This window comes from Epinephelus fuscoguttatus, linkage group LG3 (genome assembly GCF_011397635.1).
Source record: "Epinephelus fuscoguttatus linkage group LG3, E.fuscoguttatus.final_Chr_v1".
NCBI lineage: Eukaryota > Metazoa > Chordata > Actinopteri > Perciformes > Serranidae > Epinephelus > Epinephelus fuscoguttatus.
The window spans coordinates 7,813,826-7,831,308 of NC_064754.1; the positions used below are offsets into that span (position 1 = coordinate 7,813,826).

Below are 17,483 nucleotides of genomic sequence, written 5' to 3' on the forward strand. Positions count from 1 at the left end.
CTAGGAAGTGGTCCAGGTCGAATCTGAGTAGGGTTAGGTAGCTGCAGCAGCATGATGTCATGACTGACGCCGTTGTTGTCAGTAAAGACCACGGGTGCTGCTGTGATTTCTACTTCTGTTCCTGGCCCTGGATGCACACTTAGATTTGCATTTATAGTCCTAGAAGTAAGTAAAGGTAAAAGAGGATCATCATTGAATTACTGTCAATGCACCCTATTTGTATATTATAGGTCAATAATTAATCAACATGAACATAAGCATTGATGTCTTTATTTTGGGAATTTACATCAAATCATTGTTGATTGCTGCTTCAGGACTTTCACACTGAATATGTGAGTGAGAAATATATTATTACTGGTTCAAGTAAAACTGTCACTTTCTCACCATCCTGGCTCCTGGCAGTGTGCTGCAGTCAGAATCCAGCGGTCACTGATCAGAGAGCCACCACACAACATCTCATGGGTACCATTAGTTATCCTCAACTTCACATGGTAACGACGCTCTTTTTGTCCACAGTCTTGACCTCCAATAATTCTCTTCTGCAGATCCACCACGGTGCTCACTGTGACACCTGAAACACAAATGTCCTCCTGTAAGTTTAAACAGTGCTGTTGTAGAGAACAACTTATTCACTCTCTAGAAAGTTATCAATACACATGATGAACTGTGAAAGTGTTCTGAGCATTCCACTGATGCCTAGTTTCACAGCTTTTTATTAGTGGGGGTGGATGGGTCCAACAAAGCCAGGACTTTCACCTGAGAGCCCAGTGTTCACTTCCTGTATGAATATAGAACCAAACAATGGCAGGGAGTTATCTATTGCATGATATGTAGACTTGTCTCCCATCAGTAACACTTTGTCACCCAGAACGCAACAACCTAAAACAACACTAACAACGGGTGGCATTACCGAATGCATCAGTGTTGTCTTTAAAGTATATTTATAAGTATATTTTATTTGTTTTTTATATTTTATCTGTTCTTATAAAATATATCTGTTCCGGAGGTCCCCACTACCCTAAACCGGGAGATAATCCTCCTCACGGGACTGGTGCCGCTGCCTCGCTGCAACACTCGTCTGCTCGGACTCCTCTCCTGGTGACCCCAGCACACGGTCCGGACGCTGACTGCCAGCCGCCTTCCCCCATGAGCTGCAGCTGTCCTCTCCTCGTCCCCTCTTCCCCCCAGCCACTCTGATAGTGGGGGAGGTGGAACTGCTTCTATAACTAAAAATACACTGCACTCAAATGAAGTTTCTTTTGACAGCTACATATCATTTGAGCATCATTCCTTTGGTTTTTAGAAGTCCTCCTATTCTTTGCATCACAGTTTACAGACCACCCCAACATTCCACCTCTTTTATCAGTGAACTATTATTAATCATACACACCACTTACAATAGAATTTTAAAAACTGGTGATTTTAATTTGCATGTAGATAATATCTCCGATACAATGTCCAGAGAATTTTTAAACCTTTTAACCTGCATGGATTTTAAACAACACGTCACACAGCCAACTCACAACAGAGGACACACCCTGGACCTGGTCATAACCTATGGCCTGTCCACTGGTGTGTCCTCTGTTGCTGACCTGGCTGTGTCTGACCACTACTGTGTGTATTTTAACATCACCAGTTTTAGCCATCAGGAGGCCCCGGTGAGAACGGTGAGGAAACGCTACCTAACTTCTGAAGTGGCTGCAAATTCTATCGTGATTTTACAGAGCACCGCTGCTGAAATTTTACCTGCACCCTGTGATTTTATTGTGGACAATTTTAACAGTAAATCGAGGTCAACACTTGACTCAGTGGCTCCACTTTTAACCAAAATGATAAAAACAAAACCTACACCCCCGTGGAGAAATGATAATATCACAAACTTGAAAAGAAAATACAGGAGTGCAGAGAGGAGGTGGAGAAAAACTAAACTGACAGTTCACTATGAAATATTACGTGATCAACTCAAATCCTACAACAAAACAGCCAAACAAGCCTTCTGTGAGGACTTTGCAAACCACTTCAGAAGTAAAATCGATGATATCAGATCCTGTCTTTTGTCTCAACAGAATGTAATTTTTAACACACCTGAACAGTTGCTTTTACCTGAGGAAACAGTGGAGAGTTTTGCCCTGGTTGATGCAAGGACACTTGGTCGAGTTTTCTCCCAGGTAAACCCAACAACCTGCCTTTTAGATCCGATTCCCACATCTTTTAAAACCATTTTATGGATTCTTTGAGGAACACATTTTAAACATTGTAAATTACTCTCTTCAGACGGGTGTCTTCCCCGCTGCCTTCAAAACAGCAGTGGTGAGGCCCCTTCTGAAGAAAAGTAATTTAGATCCCAACATTTTTAATAATTACAGACCTGTATCCAACTTACCATTTTTAAGTAAAATTTTAGAAAAACTGGTTTTTAACCAAGTAAATGACTTTTTGAATAGAAACCTAAACCTAACCTAATAGAATCATGGAGATCCCTCAGGCCCGGAGGACTGGGAGGCTCTGCACCATGTGTGGAGTCTACCCTGGACTGTCTGGGTTGGGGTGGTCTCTGTGGCAGCGCTCCCTGTGGCTGTAGGCTGTGACAGCTCTCAGTGTGGATGAGCTATTTTTGTTGTATATTTTTATTTTGTGAAGCACTTTGTGTTGCATTTTCAATGTATGGAAAGTGCTATATAAATAAAGTTCGATTTGATTTGATTTATATATTTAAGCTGGGCCATCCTGGCAGTAGAACGATGCAAATGCCTTGAAATTGGTGCTACAGCCACAACATCTGGTGCAACACACCAAACTGCAGGCACCACCGTTTGAGTTTGCTTGAAGTAAAGGGCCTGACATCTTTATGCTCTTAATGCCATCCACCATCTGCTGTCTCAACCCCTGGATCTGCTCCATATCACTCAGAGCTGCATCACACCACCTACCAAAACTTCTAACTGGCTTCTCTAGAAAAGACAAGAGCCATTCAGAAAAGAGAGAAGGCACACAACTGAGGCCACTTCACACCTCCAACTGATCTAGAGTTCAGCTGTCAGGATATGAATGAACATCAGAGGAAGAGACCACACTGGCTCATCACACTGGCTTCCTCTACATTTTGGAATTGATTTAAAAATGTCATTGACTGATAACTCAGACTGTTTTTAGAATATGAAATAGATGTCTTAACACAAAGAGAGAGTGAGAGGTGGAGTAACAGCACTTCTGATGGATTAACTCAACTCAAACATACTGAATACTATTTCAAAGCATATAGAATGGTTAAAGTTAGGATGTGTGAACAATACTCACCGGCCCACAGCAAAAGGAGAAGATGTGTTATGCCACCCATCTCTTCCAATGACTGCCCTCCTGGTTCAACAGTGGCACCTTTTTAAATCTGTTCACACTTCCCTGTTGGCCTCTGAGCCACCAATCACCTCATAAAGGTTTATCAACACAACCCCATTGGCTACAAAGGTCCACAGGTTTGCAAATTTGGATGACTCATCAAGTGTCATGAAAGAAACTGTCATATACAAAGAGGAAAGAAAAACTGTCCTCAGCTCAGCTGCATTAGGCAGATGAAACCAACATGGAACTGACACCACTGTGCATGAACACAGATATTACTCAAGGGGGCTTTCACATCAGGGAGCCGGGCGTAAATCTAAGTACACCCCAAAGTTCACTTCTCTTGATTAGTTTGAACACTGTGAGTATGGTTCATGCGTACTCTGGTACGGTGTGCATCAGGTGTGAATGCCTACTGTGCCAAAACAGAATGGTATTTAACACAACTACAAGGAGCTTGTAACCTGTTATGAAACAGTCTCAGTTTAATACTGATGCCTCTATATCAGACGGCAACACAGCTCGCCACGAATAGGCCTGGTTCCAGCTTCACTGCTACCTTTGACCTGCAGTCAGAGCTCCAGCGAGAGGGAGATCTGCTCAAAGCTGATGACAGTCCCAGAGGCAGCGGTGTCCGATTGTAGTGCTCTTTTCTACACTGTAACACAACAAAAATGATGATGCAGGTGTACTTGGTTATGGAACAACAATGTGAACGCTGAGTGGACCAGGAGCACTCGTACTCAGGCAAGGTACGAATCAATACATTACCTAATATGAAAACACCCTAAGTCCATTGTCTAAAGATCAAAAGATTGGTAAAAGTGTCCCTTAATGGTAAAGTGTGTAGGATGTATTGACATCTCGTAGTACGGGTGCAGAATTAAAACTTTCACAAAAACGCCAAAATGTGAATGGCCCTGTTGAGGGCCAGTGCTTGGTGTGTCCATGTGTGTAGAGGGGTTTGGAGAGTGGAGGCTGTTCTCACAGCTCTGTATGCTCACAGATGCAGCTATGTAATTTGACAAGTCAAATCGAATCAAATTTATCCTCACTTGGACTCTAACAATGCTACTCACAAGATGGATTGTGGTATTTTTATTATTATTTTTTTTTAATTATTAAAAATGCGTAAAATCAGTACTGATTGCTGCTGAAGGACTTTCAGATTCAATTTATGAGCGAGAAATGGTGTATGTTGTTGGTAGTTTTTTTAAGTGAAACGTTCCCTTTCTTTCAAAGATCCTTGAGAAAGTAGTCGCAGACCAGCTGTGTGACTTTCTCTATGATAATAATTTATTTGAGGAATTTCAGTCAGGATTTAGAGTGCATCATAGCACTGACACAGCACTAATTAAAATTACAAATGCTTTTCTGATTGCTTCAGACAAAGGACTCATCTCTGTACTTGTTTTATTAGATCTTAGTGCGGCGTTTGACACAATTGACCATCAAATTCTGCTTCAGAGACTGGAACATTGAATTGGCCTAAAAGGTTCTGCACTAAGCTGTGTAAATCTTATTTATCTGATTGTTTTCAGTTTGTTCATGTTCATTATGAATCATCCTTACGTACTAAAGTTTCTTTTTTGGAGTTCCACAAGGTTCTGTGCTCGGACCAATCCTGTTCACTCTATATATGCTTCCCTTAGGCAGTGTTGGGCTTGTTACTCAAAAAATGTAATATATTACTTATTACTAATTACCCTTTTTAAAATTAATATTGTTACTTTACTTATTACTCCCAGCCAAAAGTAACTAGTTACCTATGTAATATATTACTTTCCCAGTACATTCCTGTGTGAATCTCGGTAATCACCACTAAACATAGCTAAGGCTTGACAGACAGAGATGTATGCGCATGTGCAAATGCAAAAAATAAATAGACGGTGCTCTCTACAATGACAGATGGTGTCACACTTTTATTATGTCTCCCTGAATGTAGGTTATTATCGAATACAAACCACCTTGGTGCACTACACTGATTATGCACCTGCATAGGATGTCGCACTCAACAAGCGCCCAATCCCCCAAGATGGCGTTGAAACAAGACCGGTGATCGCCCTATTTGCATAATGGTTATCACCTGACTATCGCATCCGGTGGATAGTGGTGCTCACTGCTCACAACAGTATTGGAATATCAGCTGTTCCCCATTGTAACGCAGTAGCGAGCTTTCTGGGGGTAAGTAACTGTAATATTATTACTTAAATTTGATAAATAACTCGCCACAACCCTCGTTACTGGGAAAAGTAATATATACTTATTATTACTGTAACGTGTTACTACCCAACACTGCCCTTAGGTAACATCATTAGGAATGACACTGTAAATTTCCATTGTTATGCAGATGATACACAATTGTATTTATCAACAAAGCCAGAAGAAACTAATCAATTAACTAAACTTCATAATTGCCTTAAAGACCTAAAAACCTGGATGACTTCTAATTTCTTGATGTTAAATTCAGACAAAACTGAAGTTATTGTTCTTGGCCTCAGAGACTCTTTATCTGATGACATAGTTTCTCTACATGGCATTGCTCTGGTCTCTAGCACCACTGTAAGAAACCTTGGAGTAATATTTGATCAAGATTTGTCTTTTAATTCTCATTAAAAGCTATAGTCTACGTTTATAAAGACGATGAGAAAGATTTGAAAAAGCATCCCCTGACCCGAAAAGATGCAGAAAAATTGGTCCACGCTTTTGTTACCTCAAGGCTGGATTACTGTAACTCTCTATTATCAGGTAGCTCTCGTAACTCTCCAGCTAATTCAGAATGCAGCAGCACGTGTACTAACAGGAACTAAGAAACAAGATCATATCTCTCCTGTTTTAGCTTCTCTGCACTGGCTCCCTGTAAAATCCAGAATTGAATTTAAAATCCTACTGTTAACTTATAAAACTCTAAATGGTCAAGCTCCGTCATATCTTAGAGAGCTCATAGTGCCATATTATCCCACCAGAACTCTGCGCTCTGAGAATGCAGGGTTACTCGTGGTCCCTAAAGTCTCCAAAAGTAGATCAGGAGCCAGAGCCTTCAGCTATCAGGCTCCTCTCCTGTGGAATCATCTTCCTGTTACGGTCCGGGAGGCAGACACCGTCTCCACATTCAAGACTAGACTTAAGACTTTCCTCTTTGATAAAGCTTATAGTTAGGGCTGGCTCAGGCTTGCCTTGTACCAGCTCCTAGTTAGGCTGACTTAGGCCTAGTCTGCAGGCCGTACTGCATGTCACAAACTTCTTCTGCTTCTTCTCCGGAGCCTTTGTGCTCCACTGTCTTGCAGGTTAACTCGTATTGCACAAGAACTGAAAGAGACTATAAGCTCAGTATAAACTAAAATCTTTAGAAATTGTTAACTACTCACCGACTCACAGCACAAAGAGAAGAGACGTAAGATGTGCCATCGCTGTCATAGAATTTTTGATGACTGCCCTCCTGGTGCAACCACGGTGGCTTTTTAAGTCAGTTCACACTGTCCTGAGAAAGAACAAAAGTTCCAGGGAAGAAGCCAAGTCAGTAACATGCATTAATGGGACATGAATGTGTGCAAACAGAGAGAGAAGGTCAGTGTATCATGGGACATCCCCTGGATATACTAGGCCAAAGTCCATCTAACTACCAAATAGTCCAAGGCAAGTCTGAGCCAACCCTAACTTCAAGCTTTATCAAAGATGTTTAACTGTTCTGCCAGTACGCCTCGATTAGGTAGAGTTGCGTTGCTACCCCCTCTCCCCTTGGATCTCTACACGTGTTGTGAGGAATCTAAAACTTCACCTGAGCCTCCATCGGCATATGGGTGAGTAGATAATGGCTGAATTTTCATTTTTGGGTGCACTTTCCCTTTAAGCGTATTCTCAAATGTGGAGACAGTGTCTGCCTCCTGGACTGAAACTGGATAACAACAGCAATGGTCAACAACCTCAGCCATAATTTTTACCTCCCCAATGAATTAGGCAAATACTGTGTTTCAAAATGTATTTAGTCACATTGTTTTTAGATGGTACAAACAATTATCCCATTCAAGATATGCTCGGCTTTTGCTGTGTTGTAGCTCCCGAAGATGCATGTCTGTGACACTGACAGAACATTTTAACCATCAAGCACTACTTAGTTGGATTTCTTTCCACCATGCAGGGATCCTTACTTTTGTAATATCTTGTTATTGCTGTTACTTACAGTCAAAGGTGTTTTCTTTAAAACCATTTAGAAATCTTGTGGTGTTTTGACTCTTCATCCTTACTTGCAGATTTAACGTGAAGATTTCAGTTGAAATGAAGAAGCAAAACAATGGAAAATAGTCAGTCATCCTCAAACCAGAAGTAAGAAAGGGAAGAAGTGTTAGCAAAGGTCTTTTCAGGTAACTTGCATCAAAATGGCTCTGAGGCCTACACTGTGCACTCAGTGTGGTTGTGAACACTTTCAAAGCTAAAATTCAATACTTTATTCTCAAAAATGTCCACAGTCCAATTCAGTACAGAGTCAGAATAATCATATCCATCTGTATACCCTCGTCATTGTTGCAGGGACGTTGAGGACTGTGCCTGTGGATGAGAGGGTGGAGGAAGTGGTCCAAGGGACTGCTCCAACTATCAGGCCAAAAAGTTGACCAGCTGTTTACCGTTGCCGGAGAGGTCATGGTTCACCCATCTAGTCTATACGTACTTTGTAAACCTGAACAGTTTTGACCACATCCACAAGGTATCTCGGGGGATTGCTGCAGTAAGCGGTGCCGGTGCTTTTACCTGCAAGTCATGGGTGGATGACAAGGATGGTGTCATATCTTGGCAAGATGGCTGCCAAGCAGCAGATGAAAATGGTTGTTTTTTGGTGAGACATCAGTGGCATTTCTTGCAGTGACTGTGCCACCTATAGTTGGTGTTTTGCAGCGAAACACCAGCAGCATTTTTGACAGCCATTGTGCCACCAAAACTGGGTGTTTTGAGCCAAAATATGATTTTTTCCTGACCTTAACCAAGTGTTTTTGTGGCTTAACATAACCATGCATTATCCACAGTGTTGCTGAAATGTGTAGAAACATAAAGTTTTAACATATCCTCTGTGTAATAATGTACAAATGTTACATATCTGGGGTTTTGCCGAAAAGTACGATGGCAACATTTATAGCATGGTCTGGGTGAATACTCGACTCTGGTTGCAGGGTGCTGCAGGGTGTCCATTAAAACCTGATATAGGACACCTACTAAGTAGCTCTGTTGAAACTGTCAGTTTGTGACTTCCAGTTTGGCAAGCTAGAAGATGGCAGCACAGGAGAACGAGCTCCCGACATTTGAGTTAAAGACAGCCCATAGCAACTCGAATTTGTGAAAACAAATTTGCGGCAGCAAGAAATAAGACTGAGGGCTTCAAGATGCCAAGAGGAAAACTCAGTAAGAAATCTAACGTTATACAGAAGGCTACGAGTTACACGAGGGAGACGGAGTTGACCAGACTTCACCTGCTAGCAGTGCCATGGAGGATAACGACATGCTAACAGACGAAGGGGAACAAGCTAGCAACGCGAGCCTGGACCTTATACTTAAAGAACTAAGGAAATTCAGGAAAGTCAATGATACACAGCTGAAGGGAATTAGAGAGGAAATAAATAAAACAAACAAGAGAGTGGAAGAGGCAGAAGAAAGGATTATGGAAGCTGAAACTCAAATACTGGCTAATGGGGAAGCAGTAACAGAGATGCTCAAACTGTATACCGAAATTGAGACCAGGCTGACGGACCTGGAGGGACGGTCCAGAAGAGAAAATATCAGAATACATGGTGTCAAAGAGGGATCAGAAGATAACGCTACGTTGATGGTTCCTTTTGTGGAACGTTTATTAAGGGATAAATTCGAGCTGCCCAACTCCGCTGAGCTACGAGTTGAGAGAGCGCACCACGCTCTGGTGTCAAGGCGGCACAACGATCCATCGTTGCCAAAATGGCCAGCTACAGAAGGAAAGAAGAAATATTAAAACTAACCTGACAGAAACGTGGGTTTGAGTACCTGGGAAACAGCATTAACCTGGATCATGACTATGCACCTGTGGTTCTGAAGCAGCGGAGGGAATATGCAGAGGTGAAATCCGGTTCCAAACCCCATTCCCAGCAAAGATGACAGTCTTTTATCCGGAGGGAACTGTGTTATATGGCTCGGTGGAGGAGGCGACTGGCGACATGGCAAAGAGGGCATTCCCGGGAATGGTCATCAAACGCCCGGAGAATTTATTGGAGCAGATCCGACGTTTATCGTGGCACACAGAGAGAAAAACGAGGGAACAGGTGAATAAGGATCGGACCGGGGACTACAAGGAAAGACTCCGAGCGTTCAGGTGCCAAGAGCAGGAATGACTATAGGACACTGAGAGACTGAAATGTGAAGGGGACAGGTGATTTAATTTTATTTATTTTTGTTTTATTTATTTATTTATTATACACTATTATTATTATTACTATTTTAATTGTATCCATCTATATTTATTTATTTGATTTTATTTTTATTTTATTTATTTATATATTTTTTATATTTTTTATTTAATTTATTTAATGTTTTTTAATTTTTTTTATTTATTTTGTTTTTTAATATTATTTTTATTTCTATTTAAATTTTTTTCATCGGGGCTTATTTAGGGTCATATTGGAGACCCCACAGTTGGAAGTCAGCATATCTGTTTCTTCTTTTTACTTTGTGCAGAGATGAAGCACATCTTATCTCATTCCTACAGATTCATGTTTGATTTCATAATCATGTTTTTCTCAGCAGATAAATGTTGCCAAACTCAAACTGCCACTTTCAGATCAAAAATTAAAAACAAACTCAGCAGCCAGCTGGTAGATATATATCAAGAGATTAAAACTGTTAGCATCACACGCCCAGTGTTACGAAACAGTTATTAATGTGTTTAACAACAGAGTTGCGCCACATCTGTGCGGGAGTGAGATTATTGTTGTTAAGCATATGGTGTCAGATGCCACTGCTGCTATGTTAGCTTGTGCTAACCAGGCAGAGAAAGCAGGAGGAGAGCGGCTCACTGAGACGGTCCTTCAGCACTGCTTCAAACAGCAGCTTACCGTTGGCTCAGAATAGTAGGCTCTGAATTTCTGCAATTTTCACCCCCTAGAAACCACTTGGTTATGGTTAGGCAAAGATCATGGCACAACCACGGCTGGGGTTAGTGTTAAACCCATTGTGCACTTAGCATCAACCGGCAGACAGACACTGTTAGCGACTAGCTGGTGATCATAGAGGAGCATTTAGCAGCTAAAGAGCAAATAATCACCTTTGGTGGAGCCCAAAAGCAGAGCTAAAATGACAGTAAATATACTGGACTTAACTTTATATAGTGGCCAGAAGCACAACTCCAAATGAAAGCTAATGTTGCTCCATAACTGCTGACTGTGTACAGGAAGCAACTCTTTGCTAAATGTTCGCCATAATAACTTAACAGGTGGTGGTATGTCCATTTCGTGTTCCCGAGCTAAATTGTGCAAAAATCTGTTTGCATATTTTTTTTGTTTTGTTTGTGACATTAAAAGCAAATAAACAAGAGCAAGCTGTTAAATTGTGAGTCACTTTAATTTTATTTCAACAGACACAACATGTAAAAGAACTGTCATATTTATCACTGTTACCAGTATTTTTAAATGAATAGCAGACCTTATTATAATTGGCCATTTGTAGTGTTTTCACACACTCAGTACGTTTACATGGACAGTTTAATTCCACTTTTAATCGGAATGAACGGCCATTCCGATTAAAAGTGGTCATGTAAACGTTCATTCCGATTGAAAATTAAATCCGATTAAAGGGGGTGGTTTATTCCGTTTGTCATTCCGAATGAAAGAATTTTGTGTGCATGTATACACTCATTCCTCTTTGAATTCATTCCGGTCTTTCTGCGCATGCTCGTTTCCTTGCCCTTCTGGTGCGATGACGTATATAGCGCGCATAGCAACGAGCTGCATAGCAACGGGCTGAGCTAGAGCAGTCGGACTCGTTGCACTAACCGGCTTCCATTTGTCACAGCACAGTCTTCTACCTCCCTTCTCCTCCTCAACAGATGAAACATTAGCAGAACAAGGTTGTTGTCGTACTGCTGCTTTAAGAATATAAGCAAAACACGCCCGAAAAAGGCACTAATAACGGCGTTGTCAAGCATCTTGTTATCCGGAGCGAGAACTACAGTGTTTTCTTCCGGTAAACGTAAACACGTAACATCTGCCCCGCCCCCTATCCAATCAGAAACCTTCCCTGCCCCAAACCTTGCGCAAACCTGAATAAAGGCGATTGAACTGATCTCCCATGTAAACCCTCATTCGGAATGAATGTTTCCCATGTAAACTACCTGGAAAGACTTTAATTCTGAATGATTTCATTCAGATTCATTTCATTCCGAATGAGAAGCCATCATGTAACCGTAGCCAATGACTCAATGAGTGTACTAACAGGCAAAATGCTATATAATACTAATAATACTAATACTATATTAAATCTATATAAGGGATATGTCTAATTGTCTTTATCTGAATTTAGATCTGTAAAATCAAAATTTAGATATTTTTTAACCATAACAGTCTGACAGCAAGAATGTGTAAACTTAGACACTAGCTTGTGAAACTAAATTCATGTTATATAATCAGAATTTAAGGTTTGTCTTAAAGGGTATTAAGAAAAATAATTTAAACCAATCAATCGTAAATGTATCTATTGCAAATTTAGAGTAACTCAGCTGTGTCCTTATGTGTAATGTCTGTTGACATCTTTACTGTCTGGTAATGACTCCATTGATCCACTGTATGTACACACAAACATCCATAAATGCAGCTGGTTCTCTACAGACATAATCCGAGTCACCACTAATTTTGTTGACTGTTACCAAAATAAATTCTGCAATCTTGCTTTCATAGCTGCAAAAAAATGCATTTCTGTCAACTGGAAAGCCCCTGCCCCTCCAAGCCTATCTCAGTGGAAGGCAGAATTGTCAAGCTACATCCCATTTGATTATTTGTACTATAAAATGAAAGGAAAGCTGGACATATAAGACAAAATATGGACTTCTTATGTAGCTTGTATAAACAGTTTTTAAATATTCGTTAAGTGGATTTCTGCCAATACTGAGGTGTGGTTGTTTGTTGGGGTTAGGGCTTGTATGAATTTGGAAATCGAATTGGAAATGGACCAATGCTGTGCTTTATTGTGGCCGTCCTTGCGGTCGTATATTTATGTATAGACATTTCGAACGATCTTTGATACTTGAATCCCTCCTCCCAATGTTAATCAAAGTCTCTAATATTCCTTTATTCAAGAAGTACCTTATTAATCCCAAAGGGAAATTCAATTTTTGCAACTTATTATTTGGTATATTTGTAACTATCTGTATCTGTAGCTGTAACCTTAGCGGTGTCCTGTCTACTGTGTTTGTTTTGTGTTGTCTATCAAATCAAATCAAATCAACTTTATTAATATGGCACTTTTCATACAACAGTAACACAAAGTACCTCACAGAGGTTAACCATCAAGCACTACTTAGCTGGATTTCTTTCCACCATGCAGAGATCCTTACTTTTGGAGTATCTTTTTATTACTGTTACTTACAGTCAAAAGTGTTTTCTTTAAAACTATTTAGAAATCTTGTGGTGTTTTGACTCTTCATCCTGACTTGCAGATTTAACGTGAAGATTTCGGGCTCTAGTTTCCCAGCGCAGCGCAGGTGGCGCAGGGTGGCGAACCCCGAGCAGAGCTAGTTTCGAGCAGCGCAACCCAAGGCGCGCTCAGTTTGGTAGTTTGGCAGACCGAGGTGCGCTGAGATGGGTGTGGCGGCGCAGCAGGGGGAGGTGTCGACAGATCCAGCTTGGCACAGTGACAGTTTCGTGCCAAAAGGCTTCGGCGAAGGTGCGCAAAAAGCTCGCCATCTGAAACCAGGTCTACTGTCAGTGCACGGGGAGCGCAGCTGGTGTAAGCCAAAGTTTGGCTGACCGGCGGACAGTGTGCACACGTCACCAAAACCTCACAGGCAGGTTTCCAGAATATCAGGCACATTAATGATGCAATAAATACCCAAAAAATCACTATTCAATGCAACTATCTGCAATCAGCACATAAATGCATCTCTATATCGACTGTCCTATCACATCTGATGTCAGATCAAAGGGGATTGGCACCGTTTGGCACGTTGAGCACGCGTAATGGAAACCCAACCTGATTTGATTAAACAGCTACAAACTAATGAGTTCACATCCCTCTCAGCCAACCACAAACAGCCACAGCATCAGATAGGGAGTATATATTCAGCATCTGTCATCTTAGAAAAGTCAAAAGAAAAGAAACAGAGTGAGACTGCGAGAGAGAAAGAGAGAGCGCATGAGAGAAACGCAACATTGATTTACAATTGTGGTGACTTCCTCCCAGGCTACCTTTGCATCATCAGCCCGTGGAGGTCTGCTCACAGTTATATTCGGACACTGCGAGCTTGGACCTCCCAGACCAAAACATCAGTTTCCTCCTGGGAGAAGTTTGGCTGTCTGACACTGCTGCTCTCTTCTGCCATGGCGAATTGAGTAAACTCTCATTACACCTTTGCGCAGCGCATTTAAGGGCGAGGAGAGGGGCTCATTTGATTGGTGTGATGTGTGTAAAACCCACTCCACACCTTCTCTCCTCCCTCTTTCCGACTTGCGCCGGTAGGAGGGACGGAGGTGGGATAGAGGAGTAGCTGCTCCAGGTGCACGGTGTGCCAAACTAACAAAATCCGCCTGGCCACACCCAGTTGGCGAAGCGCAGGTGCGCCTCACCTGGTCTGCGAAACTAGAGCCCTCCAGGTGAAATGAAGAAGCAAAACAATGGAAAATAGTCAGTCATCCTCAAACCAGAAGTAAGAAAGGGAAGAAGTGTTAGCAAAGGTCTTTTCAGGTAACTTGCATCAAAATGGCTCTGAGGCCTGCACTGTGTGGTTGTGAACACTTTCAAAGCTAAAATTCAATACTTTATTCTCAAAGATGTCCACAGTCCAATTCAGTACAGAGTCAGAATAATCATATCCATTTGTATACCCTCGTCATTGTTGCAGGGATGTTGAGGACTGTGCCTGTGGATGAGAGGGTGGAGGAAGTGGTCCAAGGGACTGCTCCAACTATCAGGCCAAAAAGTTGACCAGCTGTTTACCGTTGCCGGAGAGGTCATGGTTCACCCATCAAGTCTACGCGTACTTTGTAAACCTGAACAGTTTTGACCACATCCACAAGGTATCTCGGGGGATTGCTGCAGTAAGTGGTGCCGGTGCTTTTACCTGCAAGTCATGGGTGGATGACAAGGATGGTGTGACATCTTGGCAAGATGGCTGCCAAGCAGACGAAAATGGTTGTTTTTTGGTGAGACATCAGTGGCATTTCTTGCAGTGACTGTGCCACCTATAGTTGGTGTTTTGCAGCGAAACACCAGCAGCTTTTTTGAGTGCCTTTGTGCCACCAAAACTGTGTGTTTTGAGCCTAAATTTGATCTTTTCCTGAGCTTAACCAAGTGTTTTTGTGGCTTAACATAACCATGCATTATCCACAGTGTTGCTGAAACGTGTAGAAACATAAAGTTTTAAGTACAAATGTTACATATCTCGATGGCAACATTTATAGCATGGTCTGGGTGAATACTCGACTCTGGTTGCAGGGTGCTGCAGGGTGTCCATTAAAAGGACACCTACTAAGTAGCTCTGTTGAAACTGTCAGTTTGTGACTTCCAGTTTGGCAAGCTAGAAGATGGCAGCATGGGAGAACGAGCTCGACGTTTGAGTTAAAAACAGCCCATAACTCGAATTTGTTAAAATAAATTTGCGACAGCAAGAAATAAGACTGAGGGCTTCAAGATGCCAAGAGGAAAAATCAGTAAGAAATCTAACGTTATACAGTAGGCTACGAGTTACACGAGGGAAGCAGTAACGGAGATGCTCAAACTGTATACCGAAATTGAGACCAGGCTGAGGGACCTGGAGGGACGGTCCAGAAGAGAAAATATCAGAATACATGGTGTCAAAGAGGATCAGAGATGACGTGATGGTTCCTTTTGTGAAACGTTTATTAAGGGATAAATTGAGCTGCCCAACTCCGCTGAGCTACGAGTTGAGCGCACGGCGCTCACAGTGTCACAGCGCCAAGATCCATCGTTGCCAAAATGGCCAGCTACAGAAGGAAAGAAGAAATATTAAAACTAACCTGACAGAAACGTGGGTTTGAGTACCTGGGAAACAGCATTAACCTGGATCATGACTATGCACCTGTGGTTCTGAAGCAGCGGAGGGAATATGCAGAGGTGAAATCCGGTTCCAAACCCCATTCAGCAAAGATGACAGTCTTTTATCCGGAGGAACTGTGTTATATGGCTCGGTGGAGGCGACTGGCACACATGGCAAAGAGGATTTCAGAACGGTCATCAAGCGTCCAGAGAATTTATTGGAGCAGATCCGATGTTTATCGTGGCACACAGAAAAGAAACGAAGGACAAGTGAGGATGGGACCCGGGACTACAAGAAAAGACTCCGAGCGTTCAGGTGCCAAGAGCAGGAATGACTATAGGACACTGAGAGACTGAAACTTGAAGGGGACAGGTTATTTCATTTTATTTATTTTTGTTTTATTTATTTATTTATTTATTATACACTATTATTATTACTATTTTAATTGTATCCATCTATATTTATTTATTTGAAGTAAGAAAGGGAAGAAGTGTTAGCAAAGGTCTTTTCAGGTAACTTGCATCAAAATGGCTCTGAGGCCTACACTGTGCACTCAGTGTGGTTGTGAACACTTTCAAAGCTAAAATTCAATACTTTATTCTCAAAGATGTCCACAGTCCAATTCAGTACAGAGTCAGAATAATCATATCCATTTGTATACCCTCGTCATTGTTGCAGGGACGTTGAGGACTGTGCCTGTGGATGAGAGGGTGGAGGAAGTGGTCCAAGGGACTGCTCCAACTATCAGGCCAAAAAGTTGACCAGCTGTTTACCGTTGCCGGAGAGGTCATGGTTCACCCATCTAGTCTATACGTACTTTGTAAACCTGAACAGTTTTGACCACATCCACAAGGTATCTCGGGGGATTGCTGCAGTAAGTGGTGCCGGTGCTTTTACCTGCAAGTCATGGGTGGATGACAAGGATGGTGTGACATCTTGGCAAGATGGCTGCCAAGCAGCAGACGAAAATGGTTGTTTTTTGGTGAGACATCAGTGGCATTTCTTGCAGTGACTGTGCCACCTATAGTTGGTGTTTTGTAGCGAAACACCAGCAGCATTTTTGACAGCCCTTGTGCCACCAAAACTGGGTGTTTTGAGCCAAAATATGATTTTTTCCTGACCTTAACCAAGTGTTTTTGTGGCTTAACATAACCATGCATTATCCACAGTGTTGCTGAAACGTGTAGAAACATAAAGTTTTAACATATCCTCTATGTAATAATGTACAAATGTTACATATCTGGGGTTTTGCCGAAAAGTACGATGGCAACATTTATAGCATGGTCTGGGTGAATACTCGACTCTGGTTGCAGGGTGCTGCAGGGTGTCCATTAAAACCTGATATAGGACACCTACTAAGTAGCTCTGTTGAAACTGTCAGTTTGTGACTTCCAGTTTGGCAAGCTAGAAGATGGCAGCATAGGAGAACGAGCTCCCGACGTTTGAGTTAAAAACAGCCCATAGCAACTCGAATTTGTGAAAAAAAATTTGCGACAGCAAGAAATAAGACTGAGGGCTTCAAGATGCCAAGAGGAAAAATCAGTAAGAAATCTAACGTTATACAGTAGGCTACGAGTTACACGAGGGAAGCAGTAACGGAGATGCTCAAACTGTATACCGAAATTGAGACCAGGCTGACGGACCTGGAGGGACGGTCCAGAAGAGAAAATATCAGAATACATGGTGTCAAAGAGGGATCAGAAGATAACGCTACGTTGATGGTTCCTTTTGTGGAACGTTTATTAAGGGATAAATTCGAGCTGCCCAACTCCGCTGAGCTACGAGTTGAGAGAGCGCACCGCGCTCTGGTGTCAAGGCAGCGCCAAGATCCATCGTTGCCAAAATGGCCAGCTACAGAAGGAAAGAAGAAATATTAAAACTAACCTGACAGAAACGTGGGTTTGAGTACCTGGGAAACAGGATTAAC

At 41.9% G+C, this 17,483-nt stretch overlaps 1 protein-coding gene across 18 annotated transcripts in view; it reads right to left on the bottom strand.

Annotated features, from left to right (window-relative positions):
• LOC125885440 (thrombin-like enzyme elegaxobin-1) overlaps window positions 1-17,483 on the bottom strand; it is a 75,895-nt gene that overhangs the window by 14,685 nt on the left and 43,727 nt on the right. For 3 of the 18 annotated variants that reach the window (XM_049570967.1, XM_049570966.1, XM_049570965.1), the window contains exon 2: window positions 385-571. The exons of 12 other annotated variants lie outside the window; for them this stretch is intronic. In XM_049570967.1, coding sequence (XP_049426924.1) covers window positions 385-571 — 187 coding nt within the window. The remainder of the gene's footprint in view (window positions 1-384; window positions 572-17,483) is intronic. 3 more of the 18 variants (XM_049570963.1, XM_049570961.1, XM_049570959.1) reach the window with 1 other exon arrangement.